Source organism: Natrix helvetica (assembly GCF_964273705.1).
Source record: "Natrix helvetica genome assembly, chromosome: 13".
NCBI classification, from domain to species: Eukaryota; Metazoa; Chordata; class Lepidosauria; order Squamata; family Natricidae; genus Natrix; species Natrix helvetica.
Genome location: NC_138557.1, coordinates 1067183 through 1087204, shown reverse-complemented (window position 1 = coordinate 1087204; position 20022 = coordinate 1067183). Strand labels below are relative to the sequence as shown.

Sequence of the window (20022 nt, the reverse complement as noted above, 5' to 3'; positions counted from 1 at the left end):
CGGGGCCTGGCGCGGACACGCCTCTCGTTAACCCCTTCCTCTCCCGGGCATTCTGGAGCCTCAGCCCCACCGGTCCTCGACTTACGACCACCCCGGAGCCGCCGCCTCCTTTCCGCTGCTAAGCGAGAGGTTTTATTAAGGGGGAGTTTTGCCCCGTTTTATGACCTCTCCGGCCACGGTTGTTGAGCGAATCGCCGCGGGTCGTTAGGTTACCAGCACGAATCTGGCTTAGCCCACCGACTGGCGCAAAAGGGGATCACGTGACACCCCACCCCACCCCTGGACTCTGCGACCGTCATAAACGCGAGTCCGTTGCCCAGCGTCTGGATTTGGACCGCCTGCAATGGTTGTTAAGGGTGAAAAAACGGCCATAGGTTCCTTTTTTCAGTGCCGATGTAAGTTCCGTCGGTCACTAAACGAGCTGTTGTAAGTCGAGGACTACCTGTGGGACATTTCAATAATTTAAATGCATACGTTAAAAAAGGGAGGATTAAAAAAAGAAGGAAATTAAGCGCCGTCCTTGACTTTTTTTATTTCTGTAGTCTTCTCTGGCCGGACTCGGGGAGAGAGGAGCCTCCTGGCTCAGCATCGTCTACCTGCACAGCTGCCCGAAGAGGGGCGGGCGGAATAAGCGCGCGGCCCCTTTAAGGCGGCGCAGCTCAGGGAAGCGGAAGCGGCAGGAGATACTCGGCGTTCGGAACCGAACGTTGGGAGCGGCCGGCGCGCTGCTATTGGTCGCGCGGGGAGAGGGGCGGAGCTTTGGCTGCCGTTCAGTCCCGGACCTCGGCCCTGCGCGCTTCGCTGCGGGCGGTTGAGGGTCGGCGGGCGCCGCTTCGGAAGGTGCGTCCGGGGGTCTTGGAGGGGGAAGGGGCCTGGGGGAGGTCTTGGAAGGAGGGGGGTCTTGGAGGGGGAAGGGGCCTGGGGGAGGTCTTGGAAGGAGGGGGGTCTTGGAGGGGCAGGGGTCGGGCGGGGAAGGGCGCTTGGGAGGGGAGGGGTCAAAAGCAGCCGCCTTGTTGCAATGGGGAAGGGGCTGACAGTCGGCGTGATTTTTCATCTCCAGACCTGCCTCTATTTGTTTAATGTCCCCCCCTCCCCTCCCCTCCCCTCCCCCGGCTGGGAAGCTGCGCACGTCTGCGTGGTGCGGGCCCTGCAGGTCAGAGTCCTCCTCCAAGGAGCCTCGAAAGGAGGGCTTGGCCCGCGAGGAGACTGCTGGTGGGGGCAGCTTTGTAACGTGGGGAAAGGAGGGGGCTTAGGTGCCGGGGCCTTTTGAAGACAACCGACGGGGTTGCTTTCAAACAAAGCCTTCGCTTTGGGTCTCCGGCCGTCTCTGCAGGGTTGGCGTGCCTTGTTTGCTCTGCAAACTCTCCTCCTCTGTCTTGGCACCTGCCCCCCTCCCCCCAAAAAAGCCCTATAGGTCCCAAGTGCTGGCTCTTCCCCAGGTGTCAGGGCCAGGGTGTTTAGTTGAGCCCATTTGAGGGGTTTTTCTGTTGTGGGTCAGTTATGCAGCGTCTAGGTGATTGTATTATTATTTTTCACCTTTTGTTCAGTTTAGGAGGTCATATTGTGCTGTGTTTTCCTTGCGTGTTGGTTGTTAGCCACCCAGAATTCTTTCGCACTGGCAGCTGTGGGCATTTTCTAAATAAACACATTTTTCTAGTAACCACAAAGGCCTGAGCGGATTGGAATTTGCAGCCTCTGCTGAGGTCTCTAGCCTGACGCCTCCTATTGTAGCTTTTCACAAAAAGGAGGGCAGGGAGGGGAAAAATCTGCCTCCTGGCTTGCTAAGGCAACTCAATTCTGTGCTGGATCGCCCCCATTTATTTTTGGATTCCATTTTAGGATCCCTGATATCACCATCCCACCCCAACCCATTTTGTACCACAAATCTAATTTCCTGCCCAAAATTCTGAGATTTTGCTTTCTGCTTTCCGGAGGCAACCATAATTTTGCAACAGCCCTGTGGGCACAAAGCTCTCGGACTCTCAGAGAGGGGGCTGGGTGGGATCACTTTGGTGTGATGGAAAAGCTGGGGTGGGGGATTAAATCTTGAGAGATCCAGACCCTACAGACTGTGGCTTTGCTAGCTGGTGCATTACTTGATGGCTCATATTGAGATCTGGAGAGGGGTGAGACCCACCCCTGGATCACTGGCCTCATCCAAGAGGTGCCAGCTTCTAGGATTGAGCCTCGAAAAGGTCTTTTTCTAGTCCCCCCTCCCCCAAAAATCTTTTTCAAGCATACCCAAGCCAGGTCATAAACAGAATGAAAACAATAATAAAAAGGGGGAAATTGAAATGCCAGGGATGTGGAAGCTGGGATAGCGGCCATCCTAAAATTGTAAGAATTCCTTTCATCCCAGAAGAAATGGGGGGGGGGTAGGTTAGGTTCCCCTCTAAGAAATTGGCTGCTGAAAGCACCACAGGCACAAAATGAGCGGAGTTTGTTGGCTGCATTCAGCTTGATGGGGGCCTTCCAACACATTGGAAAGAGAGCAAGGGAAAGAAAGCTGTAAGTCTAGCTTTAAGATCAGATCCTATGCATGTGTGAACTGGGCAACTAAGGCCTTTGGCTGTGGTGGTGAGCCTATGGCATGCATGGCAGAGGTGGCACACAGAGCTCTCTCTGGACACGCGTGCTGTCGACAGCTGCTTTTCTGGTTTAAAAACCAGGCTGTTTGGGGGGCCTTTTTCAGTCTGTATTTTGACCCATTTTCTGGCTGTTTTTCAGGCTTGAAAATGGCCTAAAAAACAGCCTGAAAGTGGCCCAAAAACCGCCTCCAAAATGGCCAAAATGACAGGCATGCGCACACCGGCCAGCTGGTCTTTGGGTTTCTGGCGCTGCGGTGCAGGCACATGCGCTGGCGTTCCAGTTTGGGCACTCAGCGCCAAAAAGGTTCGCCACCCCTGGCCTATGGTGTCAGTAGAAATAAAAGAGAATTGATTGGCTTGTAGTTCAACATAGCACCCTGTTTCAAAATGGAGCAGCCGCCTATTTCCATTTGTAAACTGGTTCTTATTTGTAAGCGAGTTACCGGGCGGTGCCTTCTGCACATGCTTGGGAGTCCTCTGCTTGAGCGCCCGTGGTGTCTGGCCCATCCCTGCCTTGCTTCCAGCCTTGGGAGCTGGCTGGCCATGGGAAGCTGCCGGAGCACCGGGATATTGTTACCCTGCTTCAAAAATAGCATCCAGAAACCTGACCCCTTCTGCTCCGGAATTGAGGAATTCAGCTGTCTGTCCTTGGAGGGGGTGGGAGAATCCATGGGGCTCCAGTGAAGGACGCTTCTGGGGGCACCTGGTTGGCAGGCCCTGCTGGCTTCAGGGCTGGCATCTGTAGCCCAGGACCCTTGGCCTGGACCTGGACGAGAGAAGCCATCCGGACCGATTTTCTGCAGCTGGCAGGATCCGGGCTGGTTTTTGCATGGTTCTGGGTCCCCATGGCAACGTCTTGCGGAGTGTTCCGACTCATAAATGCCAGTGGGATTGTGGCGGGGGAGGGAGGCAGCGCCCTGGCCCCACCAAGGTTGGCGGCTGGCAGACAGACTCTTGACCGACTCTTCCCTGGGTGGGTACTGTGCAGCAGGTGGGCTGGGGCATTCTGGGAGTTGAAGCCCACCCACGTTAAAGGTTGCAAACGATTGCTTGATAACCCAGCTCTGACTAGTGGAGACCCCCCCCCCTTCCCTCCCCCTGAAGAGAAGCTCCTGCCAAAATACGGATGTTTTTGGTTCACTTTGAAATCATCACAGGTTGATATTTATTACATTATGGTCCCTGGTGACTTTGGGGCAGCGCCCAGCAATCCTTCAACATATAACTAATGTTGGCCAGGGCAAAAAAAATAACCTAAACTGGCTGGGGAATTCCACCCTTCTCAAAGGTCCTGAGGCTGAGATAGACGATGATGACAGATAGATGGCAGGTAGGTAGGTAGATGAATAGGTAGGTAGATGGATGGATGGGTGGATATAAAGATACTGTAGAAGATAGATAGATAGATAGATAGATAGATAGATAGATAGATAGATAGATAGATGATAGATAAATAGATAGATAAATAGATAGATATAGACAAACAGGCAGACAGTAGATAGACAGACAGACAGAAGATTGATAGATGATAGATAAATAGACAGACAGATGAGAGAGAGAGAGAGAGAGAGAGAGAGAGAGAGAGAGAATGCTGACGGGGGACTTCTGGGAGTTGAAGTCCACCCATCTAAAAGCTGCCAGGGTTGAGAAGCACTGAGGTAGCCAGGTAGATCATTCTGTAGCTCATTCTCTTCTCTGCCTCTTCCAGGTCTGAAGCCTTCCAAGAATGCCCCGGTCCTCCTTGAATCTTCCGGCCTTCTCTTGCTTGCGCCCATAAAGACTTTTCCCTGGCACTAGCTACTTTGGCACTGGCTTCTGAGGACGGACGATGGCAGCCTATGCCGGCAAGCAGGGCAAGAGGCAGGACGAGAGCAGCCTGAGCAGCCTGGTGGACCTGCTGCTGGCCAACGCCCGGGTGGTGCTGGGGGTCAGCGGCGCAGCTGTGTTGGCCCTGGCAACGCTTGCGGTCAAGAGGGTGAGACCAGCCGGCTCTTCTCTCCACGGGCGACCCGCGTATTTTGTGCAATGACAAAGCAGCTTTTAGGGAGGGGGTCCTGTTTGTTGCTACCTGCCTTTTGCTAATGGTCGTTGTGAGTTGCGAATGTGTAGTGGACGCCGTGCGTCTCTGTTCAACTGGCCAGGCCCACGGAAGCGCCGTCCTTCCATCCTCGCTCTGGACGGGTTTGGGAAATTCTATTTGTGCCCTAAATATTTCCGTTGGCCTCTTTTTGGCTGGGACTCACAGCGGATTATTTGTGGATTTGTCATTTGTAAAAGACCCACAAATGCCATTTTTCTTTTAATGCTTCTCCTCCTGTCGTGGCTCAGTGGAGCATTAAATGGGTGGGAGTGAGGGTGGGCACGCCTGCGCCTGCCGTGCGCACATTTGTTGGAAGTTCAGGGATAAATAAATCCTTCGTTCGGCTGCCAGCAAAACAGGCCGGAGTCTCAGATCTTGAAAGCGGAGGGATTAAGAGAGCAGAGCTCCCCACCCTGTTGCCATCTACGTTCCTTTTTAATGTCATGACGCAGGTTATGGCCCTCCCAGTCAGTCCTTTAAATACCCCACTTTGGGCCTCTTTAGAAGGGTAGAAAGTAGGGAGAAGTACAGGGAGTCCTTGACTAAAAAGCCACAATTGAGCCCTGAATTTCTGTTGCTAAGCAAGACATTTGCTAAGTGACTTTTGCCCCGTTTTATGACCTTCCTTGCCACATTAAGTGAATCACAGTGTTAGGTTAGTAACCCAGTTGTGAAGTGATGTTGGCTGGGACAAGACATTTAGACATGAAATGAGTAGCCGGGCAAGATTTATGGTTGGTTCAGTCCCTTCTCAAGAGGTTTGCCCTTCAGAACTTATTTTGACATTGGGGTGTGTGTGTGTGTGTGTGTGCTTGTTGCGGTGAGGGCGCCTGCTTGCAGAGCAGTCTGGAAGTAACCTGATAGAGGTCCAGATGTGCCCAGATGTTTCCCCGATGAAACCTCTAACCGTCTGGCTGCAGGCGAAAAATGCCCGCTCAGCCAAGGGTGGTGTTGCCTCAAGAGCAGAGCGGCTCCTGCTAACTGGGGAGGGGGGGTCTCTCCTTTTACAGTTCATTGACCGAGCCACCAGCCCACCGGGCGAGGATGACGACATGAAAGCCAAGCAGAAGTCCCTGGAGGAGAGCTGGCAAGAGCTCAGCCTGATCAAGGGGGTGTCCAAAGCGCGGAGGCAAGATCTGGAGGAGCCCCTGCTGTCCCCCGTCACAGCTGCACCTGTGCCAGGTGAGGTTGGGTTGGGCGGGGGGGGGTTGGTCTTTCCAGGATGGGGGCACTTCCTGAGGAAACCTGCTCCAGTCCTCCGGTGGTGGTGGTGGGGTGTATTTTTCCCTAGGTGGCCTTGTACAATTGAACCCCAAATGCCTAACCCCAGAGTTGGACGGGGCCCCATCCATCCCAAGTTCCTAAGAAGTGCCAAAATCCAAATAAAAGCGTCCCTGGTTAATGATTGAACACAACTAAGGAAGGAGAACCCAGCAGCTCTTCAGGCCCCTGGTTCAGGACTGAAATCCAGCAGGTTCTGGAGAACTGGTAGCGGAAATGTTGAGTAGTTCGGAGAACTGGCAAATATCACCTATGGCTGGCCCCAGAATGGGGCAAGAATGGAGATTTTGTAGTCTCCTTCCCCTGCCACGCCCAAGCCATGCCCACAGAACCGGTAGTAAAAAAATGGGAATTTCACCACTGCCTTGGTTCCACTCTTGAACTGCTCTCAGACGAAGCACAACAGGGGTCTCCAACCTTGTCCAGTTTAAGATTTTGCTGGCTGAGGAGTTGAAGTGGCCACGGTTGGAGATCCCCAGAACTAGACCATCTTTCTGGTCAGTGAACCGGACGTTGGCTTCCTGTGACTGACATCCTTTTCTCTGTCTTCCTTGCAGACTCCAAAGACCTCATCCTGTCCTCGGGGGTCTCCTCGGGGCAGTCCAAGTCCCTGCTCTGCCTCACCCTTCAGGAGAAACTTCTCTCGTTCTACAGGGATCACGTCTACGTCTCCGAGACGGAGAAAGCTGTTGGGAAGCAGCTGGCAGAAGACATCCGGGTGGAGCTGCAGTCCTTCCTGAAGAACAAGTCTTCGGACCTGCCCTTTGGGGATATTTCCCTGAGCGGCTACCTTTGCGACGACCTTGTTGGCCAACACCAACTAGAGGTGGTCTTCAACCTTCCCTTGGCCCTAGAAGACCATCTTTGGCACTTGATCGGTGGGGAGGAGACGCTCCTGGACAATCCATGGTATGGGATGATCAAACGGAGTAACCCGGAGTACTTCACACGGGGGAGTAGTCCCTGGGACAAGTTCATTGTAGGTGGGTACTTATCATCCAATTCCATCAACGATGCCCTCCTGAAGACTTTGGTGGCCTCCGTCAACTGGCCGGTCATTGGCAGCCTGCTGGAATGCATCGTGCGCCCTTCCATGGCTCCCAGGGAGCTCAAGCTGGAAGTCAGACACGAACAGGTCCTCCTGGACATCACCCTCTGCCCGGTAGTGGAAACGGAAGGCAAGATCTTCCTCGCCACATTCTCTGGAGAACCGGTGGAAAACCTCTGGCGGCGGAGTTTTTACGTGGCAGAGGTTTCCGAGCTGAAAGAGCTGGACGCCGGAGACGGGGGCATCCGGCAGTGTTGCCTCCTCATCTTGAAGGCCACTTTTGAAAAACACCCTTTCTGGAGCAGAATCACCGGCAGTGACTTGACCCACGTGATCCTCCACCTGAGCCGAACGGAGCCGGACTGGTCGGAGGACATGCTGGCCGTCAGGCTCCAGCAGGTCTTGGAGGAGCTGGTCCAGTACCTGGCCAAAGGTGCCCTCCCTTGCTTTTTCGACGAGAGGGTTGACCTGTTGAGCCATCTGCTCCCGGAGGAGATTGACGAGATCGGCTGCACCTTGTACCAGGCTTTGTCCGCGCCCAGTCTTGCGGACGGGCTGGGTTTGTAGAGTGGACAGAGCTCCTAGCTTCCTTTTGGATGGAGAAGACCTGAAAGGGAGGTCCGTGCACACCCCTCCCTCCCTCCCTCCCTCCCCCCATTGCAATTCTTTTGCACCGAATGAAATGAAAGTATTAGCTCCTGGAAGTAAAATGGCCCTTGATTGTAAGCCCTCTGTACTTGCTCTCTGACCGGATTCTTTCCCCATTCGGAGCGGATCTCCTCCTCTGGGGAGCAGCGTGTCTTTTCTCCCTAGGGCAGGATTGGAGGGCTGAGGTGGCAGAGGGTAGCTGATCCCCCCTTCCCTCCTCTTGGATTTCCCCATTGCTTGAGTTCTGAAATCTGGTGGATGGGCACCTCTGGACGTCATGTCCTCTCCAGGGCCCTGGGTGATGGCTGCGGAGGGGTCTCTGCTTGGCAGAAGATTTTTCTGATTTTTACGAATAAATCAATCAATAAAGCAAGCGAGCAAACCAGCTCAGGTCGCTTCTGAGCACCCAGGAACCAACTTCTGATGTAACCTTGTGGTGTTTTCAATACTGCTTACGCAGAGGGCTAAATACCAGCACACCCAACACGCGTAGCTTAAGCCAAATATATATTTTAATTAAAAGAAAGACTACCCACCTCAGCTGAGAGCAGGCAGTAGCTGCCCTTAGCATAAGAATACAGCATTGAGCAGGGCAGGAAGTTAGAAATATTAAACTCTCTGGGTTTTGTACAAATATATTTTCCTTTTGAATAAATTATCGAGGGAGGGTGGAATAGGATTTCTACGGGGGAAAAGTTTGCTCAGCTTTGAAATCACGTCCTCTAAGAAAGCGTCAGCCCCATAGTGAGTTCCAGGTCTTTTGAGAAAGATCCCCATTTCATTTCAATTCCCCAAGAGAAGAAAAGCTTTTTAAAATCAAACATCAGCATAGCCTTACAGTCTAAAGCAGGACCCTCCAACCGTGGCAACTTTAAGACTTACGGGCTTCAACTCCCAGAACTCCTGGGAGTTGAAGCTCTGCTTCTCAACCGTGGCCTCTAGAAGATGGGTGGGCTTCCAACTCCAGGAATTCCAAGTGACCACGGTTGAGAAACCCCCAGCCTCAAGTTCTTCCACAGTCCCACCTGTAAGTATTTTAAAACTGAAGAGGAGGGGAGAAATGGAAGCCTGCAAGAAAGAAGGCCCAGTCTTTCAGAAGCCGACTCCCAAGCCTCTCGTTTGCAAATGGGCCTTTTCCAGCCTCGTCCGTGGGCCGCGCTGCTTCAGCAATTTTGCGGGCACTTGGTTTTGGTGTGGCCAGGCTGGTGGCAAACGCTGCACGCCCTTGGTCTCTTCATAGGCGCATCCCAAGAGGAGTCGCTGTCTGACCTTTTGGCTTTGTCCCCAGGCTCTCGTTGGGGCCACTTGCCCACGGAAGAAGGAAAAGTGGAGGCAGCTGCAACAGGAGGAGGAGAGGAGAAGATATGGGGAGTTTTAAGTCACTTGAGAATGGATTCTCCCCACTTTGGTATCCTCTGATGGGCGGAGGTTTAAAAGTGGTTCCCCTAACATCTTTGGATGTGATGAAATTGGAGAGAGCTACACCTCCCTCAGCGCTCTCCTACTCCAAGCTCCTGCTGGCAGTACATTCCTGTCCTTTGGAACTGGGCAAGATCCCAAGCCAGAAAGGAAGCTCTTGAGGAAAGCGTATTTAAAGGGGCATCATGCAAACCTCGCTGTGGGGTCCAAGTCCAAAGACGACACGGTGAGATTCACTCGAGTGCAGACACCCAACAGATGGAATCTTGCCAGATTAAAGCTATAACTTTCTAACCCAGAGGTGTCCAACTTTGGCAACTTTTAAGATTTATGGACTTCAACGCCCAGAATCCCCCAGCCAGCTTCAATCGGCACGGTTAGGGTCTCTCTTAAGGCTGTGTGTGTGTCTCCAACCTTGGTCATTTTAAGACTTGTTGACTTCAATTCCTAGAATTCCCGAGGCAGCCATGCTGGCTGTGCAATTCTGGGATTTGAAGTCCACAAGTCTTAAAGTTGCCCAGGTTGGAGACCCCTGTTCTAACCTCTTGTCCTGCCCCCGCTCTCCGCTTCCCTCTCCCAGAAAGCCATGCCAACACTCCCCTCCTCCTTTCCACCAATCCTGCTTATGCCAATCCCAAGATGCCCACTTCTCACTTACCTGGCAATAAGCTCTCATCTGCCCACTCGAAAAAGCCGCACTGCTGCTCCCTCGGCTTGGAGCAGGTGTGGAACTGGCGCCCCGTGTTGGGTCCTTCTTTCTGGACTGTCCTGGTCACCACGGGCTGCTCACACCTGCAGAGGGGGCCGCTTCGGCCAGCGCTGGCTCCGGGATCAGAGCCCGCCCTCCTGGGCCCTGCTGCGCTCCTTTGCCCTGGCAGGGAAGAGCCCGGTGCCAGGACGCCAGGGGTCCCGTTTGGCCTGCTGTCAGGCTCCTGCTGCTCGGACCACAGGAAGAATCGGCAGCTGCCAGTGTTGCATTTGTAGAACTGCCTGCCTTGGTTGGGCCCTTCTTTGCGGATGGTGAGGAGCAGGGCCTCCTCGCCACAGTCGCACATCACGGCATCGTTCCCGGCCGCACTGGTGAGTGCTGGAGGAGTCCTGTGTGCTGGCGCAGGAGGGGGCGGGGGAGCAGGCACGCGCTGGCCACGGCTGTGGCTCGTGCCGTTAAGGGAGCCGGGGGCTTCCTTGGGGAGATTCCTCGGCTGACTTGGAGCAGTGGCTGGACCTTGCAGGTACTTGAAGCCTAGGATCTGCCTGAGATTTTCATCGCAGCCACCAATGCAACCCACAAATTCCAGGGGCATCACGGCCGGGAGGCTGCCTCGCTTGAACTTCAGTTTCAGCCTGCGGGGGAGAGAAGGGGAGCAATTAGCCCAGGACTGATGGCACTGCAGCCCCACGGCATGGAAGCTTCTGCTCGGACCCTGCGTCCAAGTGACCCTCTGCCAACGGATCTCCATCTCAGGCACTGCCCAGGTTTATTAAGATATGAGAAAGGAAAGCGAGGGAATGCTTTGGTATCAATCCAATCTGCTGAAACAGCTGTATGTTGCCAGGCAACGAATAGCAATAGCAACAACACTTATATACCGCTTATTACTTATATACCACTTCACAGCCCTTTCTAAGCGGTTTACAGAGTCAGCTTCTTGTCCCTAACAATCTGTCCTCATTTTACCCACCTCGGAAGGATGGAGGCTGAGTCGACCTTGAGCCGGTCAGGATCAAACTCCTGGCAGTGGGCAGAGCCAGCCTGCAATCTTGCCTTCTAGCCACTGCGCTACCACAGCTCTGAAAAGGAGGCTTCCCTCCAACTGGGGGGTGCTGACGGCAGGTCTTGTGCCTCAGGCAGGATAAATCCCCCCCTCCCCCCCGTTTTTCTGAACTGGAGGGCCGGGAAGGAGCTAATGCGGCCTGAAATTCAAAGATTGCAAAACCTGGCAGCTCGGGACATCCCGAACGGCAGCAGAAACGGAGCTCAAGGCCTCCCCTGCGCCGAGACTCACCGATGCACCGGAGGCGGCTGGCAGACGTCACAGACAGAATCATCCTTGCTGACTTCCAGCACGGAGTCGGGAAACCAGACGGAGGATTTACAAGCAGGGTAGCCCAAGCAGCTGAGATAAAAGCTAGAGAAACACAAGAGGAAACATCAGAACAAGCAGAAGGGACGGCAGTTAACTGACCAACTGTCAAAATGGGTCTGGCTGGCTTGATATTTTTTCCAATTAGTGCTTTTTTGGATGGGTAAAGTGGCTATAAAACATCTCCTGTTTAGACCAGGTAGAGCTTGTGTTCCTGGCAGCATGCCAACGCACCCTCCGTTCTTCTTGGTCTTCAGGATCATGTACGAGTTGCACTGGGGGCATTTCCTAACCGGATCAGGCATCGCTGGGTAAATGTCGTCCTCCTGAGCCACCTGAGCCACCTCCCCAAAATATTGAGCCAAAGCTTCATCCAACCTGAGGCGAAAAAATGGAAGTTGGTTTATTTCTTCCTGCCATCAACTACACCCAGCAAGGATTCATGGATCCTAAGTATTTGTGCAGAAAATGTGAATGCATAAAATACGATTTCAGGAGAAAGTTCGTGGCTTTCCACCTGCTGTTGGGTTGCACTCCCTGTAACTGTTGTTTTAAACTCTCTAATTACTGTGTATTTATTTTGCTCCCCGCCCAGTTTCTTTGGGGCAGCTAAATAAATACAGAAATTACCCAGTTCTTTGCTTATATAATTGATCTTGATCAAGGAAGGGCTTACACTGAACACCGTCCCACACTGAACTAGCCACACCAACTCGATAAAAGTTCTGTGACGTATCTTTTTAAAACTTTCTGAAATAGATACTTCCCTTGTAGACAAGAAACGAAGGTTTAAAGAGGGATCTATTTGCAGCTTCCCCTGGCCTTTTTACTGCTCTTCCTCTCCTCTCCATCCACTGCCAACCGAGGTGGTACAGGCAGGGGCTACCAACCCCCCCCCCCCCCCGCTCCAATTTTCCCTGATGGGGTGGGGATTGTTCAGTCCTTACTTTTTGGCCTTGGCCACGGCGGCCACAAAGACTTGTTTGTACTTCTGGATCTGTTCTCGGAGCACGAGGGACTTGTCCTTCTTCCCCTCGCAAATCAGCTTCAAGTCGTTCTCGAGTTCGGCTCGAAGGTCTGGTTTGGACATCTCGTAGCCCATGGAGTCATAGCCTGGAGGAGGGCAGGCGGAAAGAGGAGTGGGCGGAGGAAAGGCTCAAGGGGAGAGCCAGGTTTCTAGAGGGGGTCAGTTCTTACCTTCCACCAGCCCCAGCCCCAGGTGTCCCGGAAGGAAGCGCTGGTCTGGGGTGAGCCCCACGTACATGCGGGACTTGATGGTCTCGATGTGATCCGCGTGGGTGGCGTCAGTTCCTGAAAGCCAAGCGTGGCGTGAGAGGCCCCGGTTCCTCTGGGGCTCACATTCCTTAGAGCTTCTCAACCCAGCAACGTTTAAGATGGGAGGACTTCAACTCCCAGAATCCCACGCACCTCAAAGCGGGTGAGCTGCAGAGCCCTTTCCATCCACTGACCCCAAGCCCAACCTTCTGCCTTCCAGAGATGCAGCTCTCAACGGTTCCACAACTGCATGCTGGGAACTGTAGTTACACTCACTCATAAGCCCTCAAGGTGAGCTCTCTGCACCCCTGGCAATATTTACGTCATAACCCAAGGAGGTCCTGACACCAACAGGGACCCAATCCAGCCCAGCTTCAATATCCCTTCCCTCTGCTATTGGCCAGGATGCCCACAATCCTTGGCCCCCTTTTTTCTCCCAAATCGCTCTCGGATTCGCCTGTTCAGCCACCAGCGCTGGCCTCCCAGGCAGAAAAACGCTCTGCAGCAGGGAATCCAAAGCTTCTGGCAAAGTAGCCATCGGTGTATGGAAAGATCCTTAAGCCTTTGGCAAGATGGGCAACATACAAGTTTGAAACGTAAATTTAAAACAACAACAACACACAAAATAAACTCTAAAAGGTGAGCGAGAGAACATCTCTGCTCGGCAGCCGGGGCAGAACTGACCGATGCCATGTTTCTCCATCAGGGAAATGAGATCCGCTTCGGTGAGCAGCTGGGGTGGGCTGGTCTCCCCTTCCACCATCTCCATCGTGGTGGGCTGGAAGCAGGAGCCCTCCTCGTAGAGGGGGATAACCTGCAGAGCCAAAGTGGTGGGGAGGGGGCGAAGGAAGACAAGGCAGGGAGGAAATGGGGTTACATGGGGGAGCTAAGGAAGGACGGGAGAAAGGGATACAGTAGACCTTGACCTCCGACCGGAACGGAGTCTGCCCATTATGCTCCTAAGTCATGACCGTCATAAAGTGAGGCTTTGTAGTGGTAATGATCTATGAGTGAGGGACTGTATGTTGAAGATTACCTCTGCAGTGATAGTTCAAATGGAGACTATGAATGAGTAATTTTCTCCCTCTCTCAAGATACGACGACCTCTCCTAAGGAGTTGATCCTCCTCTGCTTACTATCGAGCGCTCCCACCTTGTCACTCCACCTTTCGTAAGGGTAGACTTCCAGGTAATTTCTGGCCAGGATCATCAACCCGTGAGCCACGAAGCGCTCGCTGGAAATCTCAATCTCCACCGTGGTTTCCTGCCCCTTAGCATCTTCGGAACAGCAGGCCAGGAAGTGTCGGACGATGAATTCGTACAGGCGCTGGTCGTTGCCCTTGTAGGACGCAAAGGAAAGGGTCAACGGGAGGAAAATGAAGAGATTTTTGGCAGCAGGAGAAAGATGGGGGAGAAACCGATTCGTACAGATGTTAGGATAACCCTGCCCTTCCCCACAAGCAGCAAGGAATTCGGCACACCCTCCCTAGACGTTTCCCCTCCTTTCAAATGAGACCTGGGGTTTGCCTGAAAAGCCCACCTGGAGATTCCAGGAATAAATATTCCCGCTTTGAACCAGAAGAAAATGTATTCCTGTCCTCTTAGAAAAGGGCATTTTGTAAGGCGACGCTTTCTGCTTCATTGACTTTCCAGATTCTTCAGGATTAGCCAAACGCACCGGTTACAAACCGCTCTCTCTCTCTCTCTCTTCGGAAGCAAAGCTGCACCTGAGGCTGGCCAGTCAGTCTTGGGGACTCACCTGCAGGTTCCCGGCGTGTTTGGTGGGATGAATGGGAGGGTGAGCCTGATCGGATTTTGTCCCCCGCCGTGGGGTGGGCCCACCTTCGTCCAGGATCCTTTGCGCAAAGGCTCCCCAGTGGGGGTCTTGGGTCTGAAGCTGCACCAGCTGGGAGAGGTTTAAGTCTTTGGGGAAAATGTTGGTCTCTGTTCGGGGGTAACTTATGTACCTTTAAAAAGCAGGAAAGGAGGGGGGGGGAGTTACTTTTTAAGAAGTGCTTTTTATGAAAGACCCTCTGTGTGTGTGAACCCATTAAGGCTGTTGCTCATTTGCTATAAAAAAATCCCTTGTATCATTTCAACTGCTGAACTATTCTTCCTGTCTATTTTCAAAAGGAATCTTTTTCTGTTCTTTAGACAATAACCTCTTCTGCCCTCTAGGAAACGGGACTTTAATTATTTACTCAGCTACAAGCAATTCCAACTAGGAGACTGCAAGGCCTCGCAGTTCCTCCCATGGCCCCTCCTGGGGTATTTTAAGAGAGCTGCCCTAATGCCCCCCCTCCCCTCTCCCCTTTCTCAGAGCAACACGGGGCCATCTCTCCTTTTAGGAGATGCATTTTCAGCCTCCTGATCCGATCTGGTTTCACACAACCCATTGCTTAGTTGTGTTTCTAGCTTGCACCAACCAACTCTAGAGATGGGGGACGATGGGAGAGAAGAAATATTAAAATAAATCTTCCTGGTGAAAAAAACCCCCAATGGAACTGAAAGATCATGATCCTATGGTATTAGCCCTTATCAATAGCAGGCTTCATCCTACAGGGAGTTTACCCACAGAAAAATAGCTGCTTTTATTACCCTTGTGTATACAGCTTCTCGGCAATCTTCATGGTTTCCTTGGCATTTATTTTCAGCTTACGGGAAGCCAATTTCTCAAGTTCCTATGGCAGAAGAAGAGGGAAAACACGCTTGATCCCTACATGGCAAAATGCACCTCTCTGCCCACATACAGTCAATAGGATTCCTGGAATCAGGAACACGAGCATTGCCTCCATGGCACTTGAAAAACAGTGATTTTTCTCCAACCAGGGAGAATCATGCAATTCTCTCCATGACCCATTTCCACGGTTAAAAGATTAATTTAGGGACAGACTTCCCACCAAAGGAGGCCGAAACATTCCTCGGGTTTAGTCACTTCCCTGTCCCCCCTGAACGTCCAACTTCCAAAAGAGAGTCTGCCAAGGGGGGTTGGATCAGAAACTGAGCTGAGAGCTCTTCTTATCCGGACTTTAAATGGTTTTCTCTCCCAAAGCCTACCACAGTGTCCAGCGGAAGAGGTCTCCATTTGCTCTTGGGTTTGCTTCCAACCTCCACCACGGTGGCCCGAGGAGCCTAAGACAAAGGCAAGGTGCAGAAGGCAAGGTTCTTCATAGCTCCTTGCCAAGTGAGATAGGAAGACGACAGGCTGGCCGGCTAACCTACCTCCATGCATATCTGGTAGAGGACAAGGCAGGCCGTGTGGTTGAAGAGACGGTGCCTCTTCCAGCTGAAGTCCACGGTGCCCTCTTCGTGGTCGTGAGTCACTGCAGGGGAGGAGATAGATCAAGGCTCGGCCTCACCCGGGGCAACCCGGGCCACCGTTCTGCTTGCAGCTGCAGAAAGATGCCTGCGTGGGAGGGAAGGCGATTCTTCTCCACAGCTGCCGGAGTCCAAAATGGAGATGGCTGGTCAAGCAAGGCAGCCTTTGTGTCAACCCTGGAGCTGACCTGACTGAAGCCACCCTGGAGCTGAGGGATAGGGAGGGGGGTTAGAGGCAGCTGGGGTTTTGTAGCCAAAATAAAATACTTTCTCTTGGGAACCAAGGACATTCCCACACCTGGCCAGAGGAAGGAGTGATGTCACCAAGCAACCAGACAGCCCCTTGATTGGACCATGGGACTGACTGTTGGGGGTCGAGGGAAAACGTTTACCACAGGACCCTTCTGAGTCAGTTTTCACCAGATCTGTGCCAATATGATACATCCAATAAAGCTATTCTTTGAGGAATTCGTCTGCCTCGGAGTTTTGCTTGCTATGGGCTTATTACGTGGAATTCTGACACTTTGCACTTTAAGTAGACAATTTTTCAACAAAAGCCAAAGTCGCCCCAATTCCAGACAAAACGGGAGAAGCGAGACTGCGGTGATAGGGACCTGTGGGCAGTGCTCACATGGAATCCATTGCGAGAAGGGCACCTGCCCTCAGCCCAGAGGGCAGCCCCAAGGATGGCCGAGAAAGTGGCGGATGGACTGCCTGCATGAAGACACGCAAGCCGTAACAGACCAGACAATGTGGTGTGCGAAACGCAAAACTGGGGAATGTGATATGTCGGGAAGAACGCAAAGAACAAGCATGGGATTTGAAAAGCCAATTCCCACTGCAGGTTTCTCAGTCCAGGTGCTTCCCTGCTTGGGCTTCCCCTTCTGAAATCCCAACCTTTAATTCTGTAGAAGGTTTCTTGAACGAAGGCTTGAATGGCTTTGAATCTCTCCACCACGAAGCCCAGGGTGGGGAACTGGCAACTCCCGTAGCTGATGAGCTGCTGCGCTAACACCTCCGGGAAGATCTTCTGGAGCCTCAGAGTCTGGAACCGGGTGAAGGCAGCACCTGGCCCAACATGAAAAGGAAACTACAACTCCTCTATTGGAAGAGGGGAAGAGTTATTGGACAGGAGCAGCAGAGCGACAGCAGCTCTTCCAAAAAAGCTGGGGACAAAACGGCTCCGAGGAAAAATAAGAAGTCACTTTAACCACCAGCTATCAGAAAGTAAATCAAAAGAAAGTGTTTGGTTTTAGGAAGGCCAAACAACAAAGATTAAGCGATTTAGTTCGCTTTGACAACAACCCGTGTTTAGTGACATCGCTCTCCTCCATATCTCAAGCCACCACTTGGGTCTGCGGTCTGACTGCTGTGCTTTTTCTCTTACCTATTCTGAGATCCAGCTCTTGCCTCACCTCCACAGCATCGCTGACGTTCGGATCTGGCTGGGTGAGGTTCTCGCAAGCGGATCTGATAGCCCGGGGTGTGATCTCCGAGAAGCGGGCTCGGAACACCTGGAGGTTTGGCTTCACTGCCCAAGAAAGGTTGAAGGACATGGAGTCAGGGGAAGCCAAGCAAAAGCATTGCAGAGGAAGAAACTCGTGATTTGGAAGACTTTCTTAATCTCACTCAACCAATAAAAACTCTTATGGCTTCCTGGCCAAAATCTCTGTCCCGGAGAATCACACAAGGATGTGTGAATGTCCAGCCCTTCTCCCTTTCTCCACACACACCTGCTTTGCACACGTGAATGATTTCAAAGCCAATGTTCTCCCCTTCGCGATCACAATCGGTCCAGATCACCAGGGCCTGGCACGGCTGAACCTCTCGCTCGAGGGTGCGCTGGAATTGGTAATAGGATATAGCAACATGAAACAACGGAGCAGAAAGAGTCACTCTTCTGAAATAAGAGATAAGCCAATGATATTTTATCTTATGTCCGTGGCTGGACACAAGGCACATTCTTCGTCAGCCAGAGATTGCAGCCACAGAAAAGGAGGAAGGATACCTTGCCTCTTCTTAAAAGAGGAGGCTGCAGGCAGCACAAACCTTAATATCCATGTAGTTTTCAGGGCAGAATTTCTCAATTTCTGCATCGAAAAGGACCAAGGGATTACAGCTATGCCTATTGGAAGAGCATCAGAGAAAGGCATGCGGGAAACAGAAAAGATTTTTTTAAAAATGCTATCTAGATTCTAGAGACATCTATGCCTATAAGGAGAATTACCTTGTTCAAAGTCTGATTATATAATTGCAGAAAGTTAATCATCCTTCCTGTTCTGCTGATACATACCATTTCCGAAATGGTGCCTTGAAATCACGAGCCAGCAAATGTCCGGACACAGATGTCATAATCAAAGTTACATTCTGCATAAAACAGAGGAAGATACATTATTCTTGGTCATGCTAAGCGTTGTTTTGCAAAAGTGGATTCATATTTACAGAGTTAAAAATCCATTTTAGATTTTAAATCCATTTAGATTCTTATTATTAAGAATACTTGTTTTGCCACTTGACTGTATCGTTCAAAGCAATAAAGTAAAAGTTATTGATAACACCACTGTTATATCCACTTACGGATGTGGTGATAAGAGGCACAGAGAGAATTGTGATGGACTATTTGACACAAACCTGGTTAAACAATTGATACTGGAATTCATAGATCTTGTTGTACTTGGACATTCCTTCCCTCTGGAAAGAAAAGCAAACAATTCTAATCCACAAAAAAGCATCTTAGCTAAATAAACAAATAATCAATACAATACTCAGATAAATATCCTGAGAAACCTCTCAGGATGGTTATGGCATCAAGCAGTAAGCCATGCTACTTATATATAGGATGTAACTTTGCTACTATTGGCTCTATGTAGAATTTGACTAGACCAGATTCTGCTTGATCCGTTTACTTCTTTCTGCAGTCTCAAATAAAGGCATTATTGCCCCCCACCCCAAAATCCCAGGCTGTTATTTTACAGTCCTGGGCTGGATCTTCAGCTCACAAACATGCAATTATAAATCGCTCCATTACTCTTACAACAGGCCCAGATTATTCCCTTGAGGGACATTACCCCCAATTTAGGAACCAATGGACTAGGTGTAAAAGAGCTTTTCAGCCCACCAACATGGACAGAAATAAATGCCTGGGATCATAGCAGATTTTCTGTACTTTAACAGCTGTTCTAGGAGACCTAATGGTAGAAATGGTGTTTGAATTTCCCACGCCTCTGCCAGAATGATTTTCGGCTCATTTAATAAACTGGAATTCAGCTGAACAAGTTGGATATTGATTTCAGCTTGATATGAATTGGCTCCTGTCAAGTCATCCCAAAGACGGTGTATCTTCCCATTGACCAGGGGAAATCTCGCAATCAGGGTCAGAAAGTCGGCTTCCCTGCTCCCTTACCCTCCTCATCCTGCTGTTCGAAAGGATGTCTGCAATCCCGCGGGCGGCATCATTTTTCTCTGCCACACAGAGAACCTTCTGGAGGTTGCGAAGCTCCATGGTCTTCGTCGTCGGCCTGAAGCAAAGGCTGGAGGAGCAGGAGAAGAACCTCACGGTTCCCCAAGCCAACCCTCTGGCCTGGCCCAACATCCTAAAACCCAGCCGGCCGGCCCATCGTGAGTCCCCGGTAGCTCCTTTTCCAGGCAATGAAGGTCTGTTGGCCAAGGGAGAACTCTGGTCTGGTCCGAAAGAGAGTGGACCCCTTCTTAGGGCTGGTCCCCCAAGTTTCCACAGGTTACAGGGACGTATAGGGAGACCCCAAATGTTCTCCGAAGTGGAAGCTCTGAGTCCAAGGGCAGCAGCGGAGGTGGGTGGGTGTAGCTTCACTCAGGCAATCCGGGGGGGGGGGGGGCTCAGGCGCCAGTCTCTCCCCCAGGGCTGGTGGGGTAGCAGCTCCTCTCCTACTTGGCCCACAATAGGAGAGACCCTCCCCAGATCCCCATCATCAGGCACCCACCAGCGCCAGGCTGACCCCAGGCCCTTCTGGCCACCCACCTGCCTGCTCTGTGAGTCTCCCCCTCCCCACTTTTTATTTTCCCCAAGATCAGGGTGGTGCCCCCAGCCCCCTCCTCTGCCCCCCCCTCAGCCTGCAAGGCAGAGCTTCCCCTCCAAGCCTGTGAGACCCTCCCCCAGCGATCCCCCTCCTCCACTTGATCGTCCCACGCTTGGGGGGGGCGCCTGCTGGACCTGCTCCCCCTGCCCTTCTTTCCCTTCCCGCTTCAGCTCCCAGCCGTATTTCGCGCCCAGCGCCGTCGTAAGAGGCCTTGGCAAAGCGGATTG

At 52.0% G+C, this 20022-nt stretch overlaps 2 protein-coding genes across 5 annotated transcripts; one reads left to right on the top strand and one right to left on the bottom strand.

Annotated features, from left to right (window-relative positions):
• Positions 1–685: 685 nt before the first annotated feature.
• MIEF2 (mitochondrial elongation factor 2) lies at positions 686–7652 on the top strand. Of its 2 annotated transcripts, none has more exons than XM_081965457.1 (4): positions 686–840; positions 4297–4563; positions 5679–5850; positions 6507–7652. In XM_081965457.1, exons 2-4 carry the CDS (start codon positions 4417–4419, stop codon positions 7562–7564), a joined length of 1377 nt encoding a protein of 458 aa, XP_081821583.1. In that variant the 5' UTR covers positions 686–840; positions 4297–4416; the 3' UTR covers positions 7565–7652. The 2 variants fall into 2 exon arrangements, with proteins under 2 accessions (XP_081821583.1, XP_081821584.1); XM_081965458.1 differs by lacking the exon at positions 686–840 and adding an exon at positions 1173–1231.
• Positions 7653–8139: 487 nt separating this feature from the next.
• TOP3A (DNA topoisomerase III alpha) lies at positions 8140–19788 on the bottom strand. Of its 3 annotated transcripts, none has more exons than XR_014176415.1 (20): positions 19144–19788; positions 18372–18431; positions 18034–18107; positions 17790–17865; positions 17474–17582; positions 17128–17271; positions 16638–16808; positions 15645–15745; positions 15480–15554; positions 15021–15103; positions 14182–14389; positions 13576–13761; positions 13108–13237; positions 12346–12459; positions 12096–12261; positions 11383–11526; positions 11071–11193; positions 9723–10408; positions 8524–8981; positions 8140–8478 (listed from the first exon to the last, which is right to left on the bottom strand). XR_014176415.1 is itself a non-coding variant. In XM_081965456.1 (19 exons), exons 1-19 carry the CDS (start codon positions 19330–19332, stop codon positions 8809–8811), a joined length of 3012 nt encoding a protein of 1003 aa, XP_081821582.1. In that variant the 5' UTR covers positions 19333–19788; the 3' UTR covers positions 8140–8808. The 3 variants fall into 3 exon arrangements, 1 of the variants encoding a protein (XP_081821582.1); XR_014176416.1 differs by having other exon boundaries at positions 8140–8451; positions 8528–8981; XM_081965456.1 differs by having other exon boundaries at positions 8140–8981.
• Between the last annotated feature and the right edge of the window lie 234 nt (positions 19789–20022).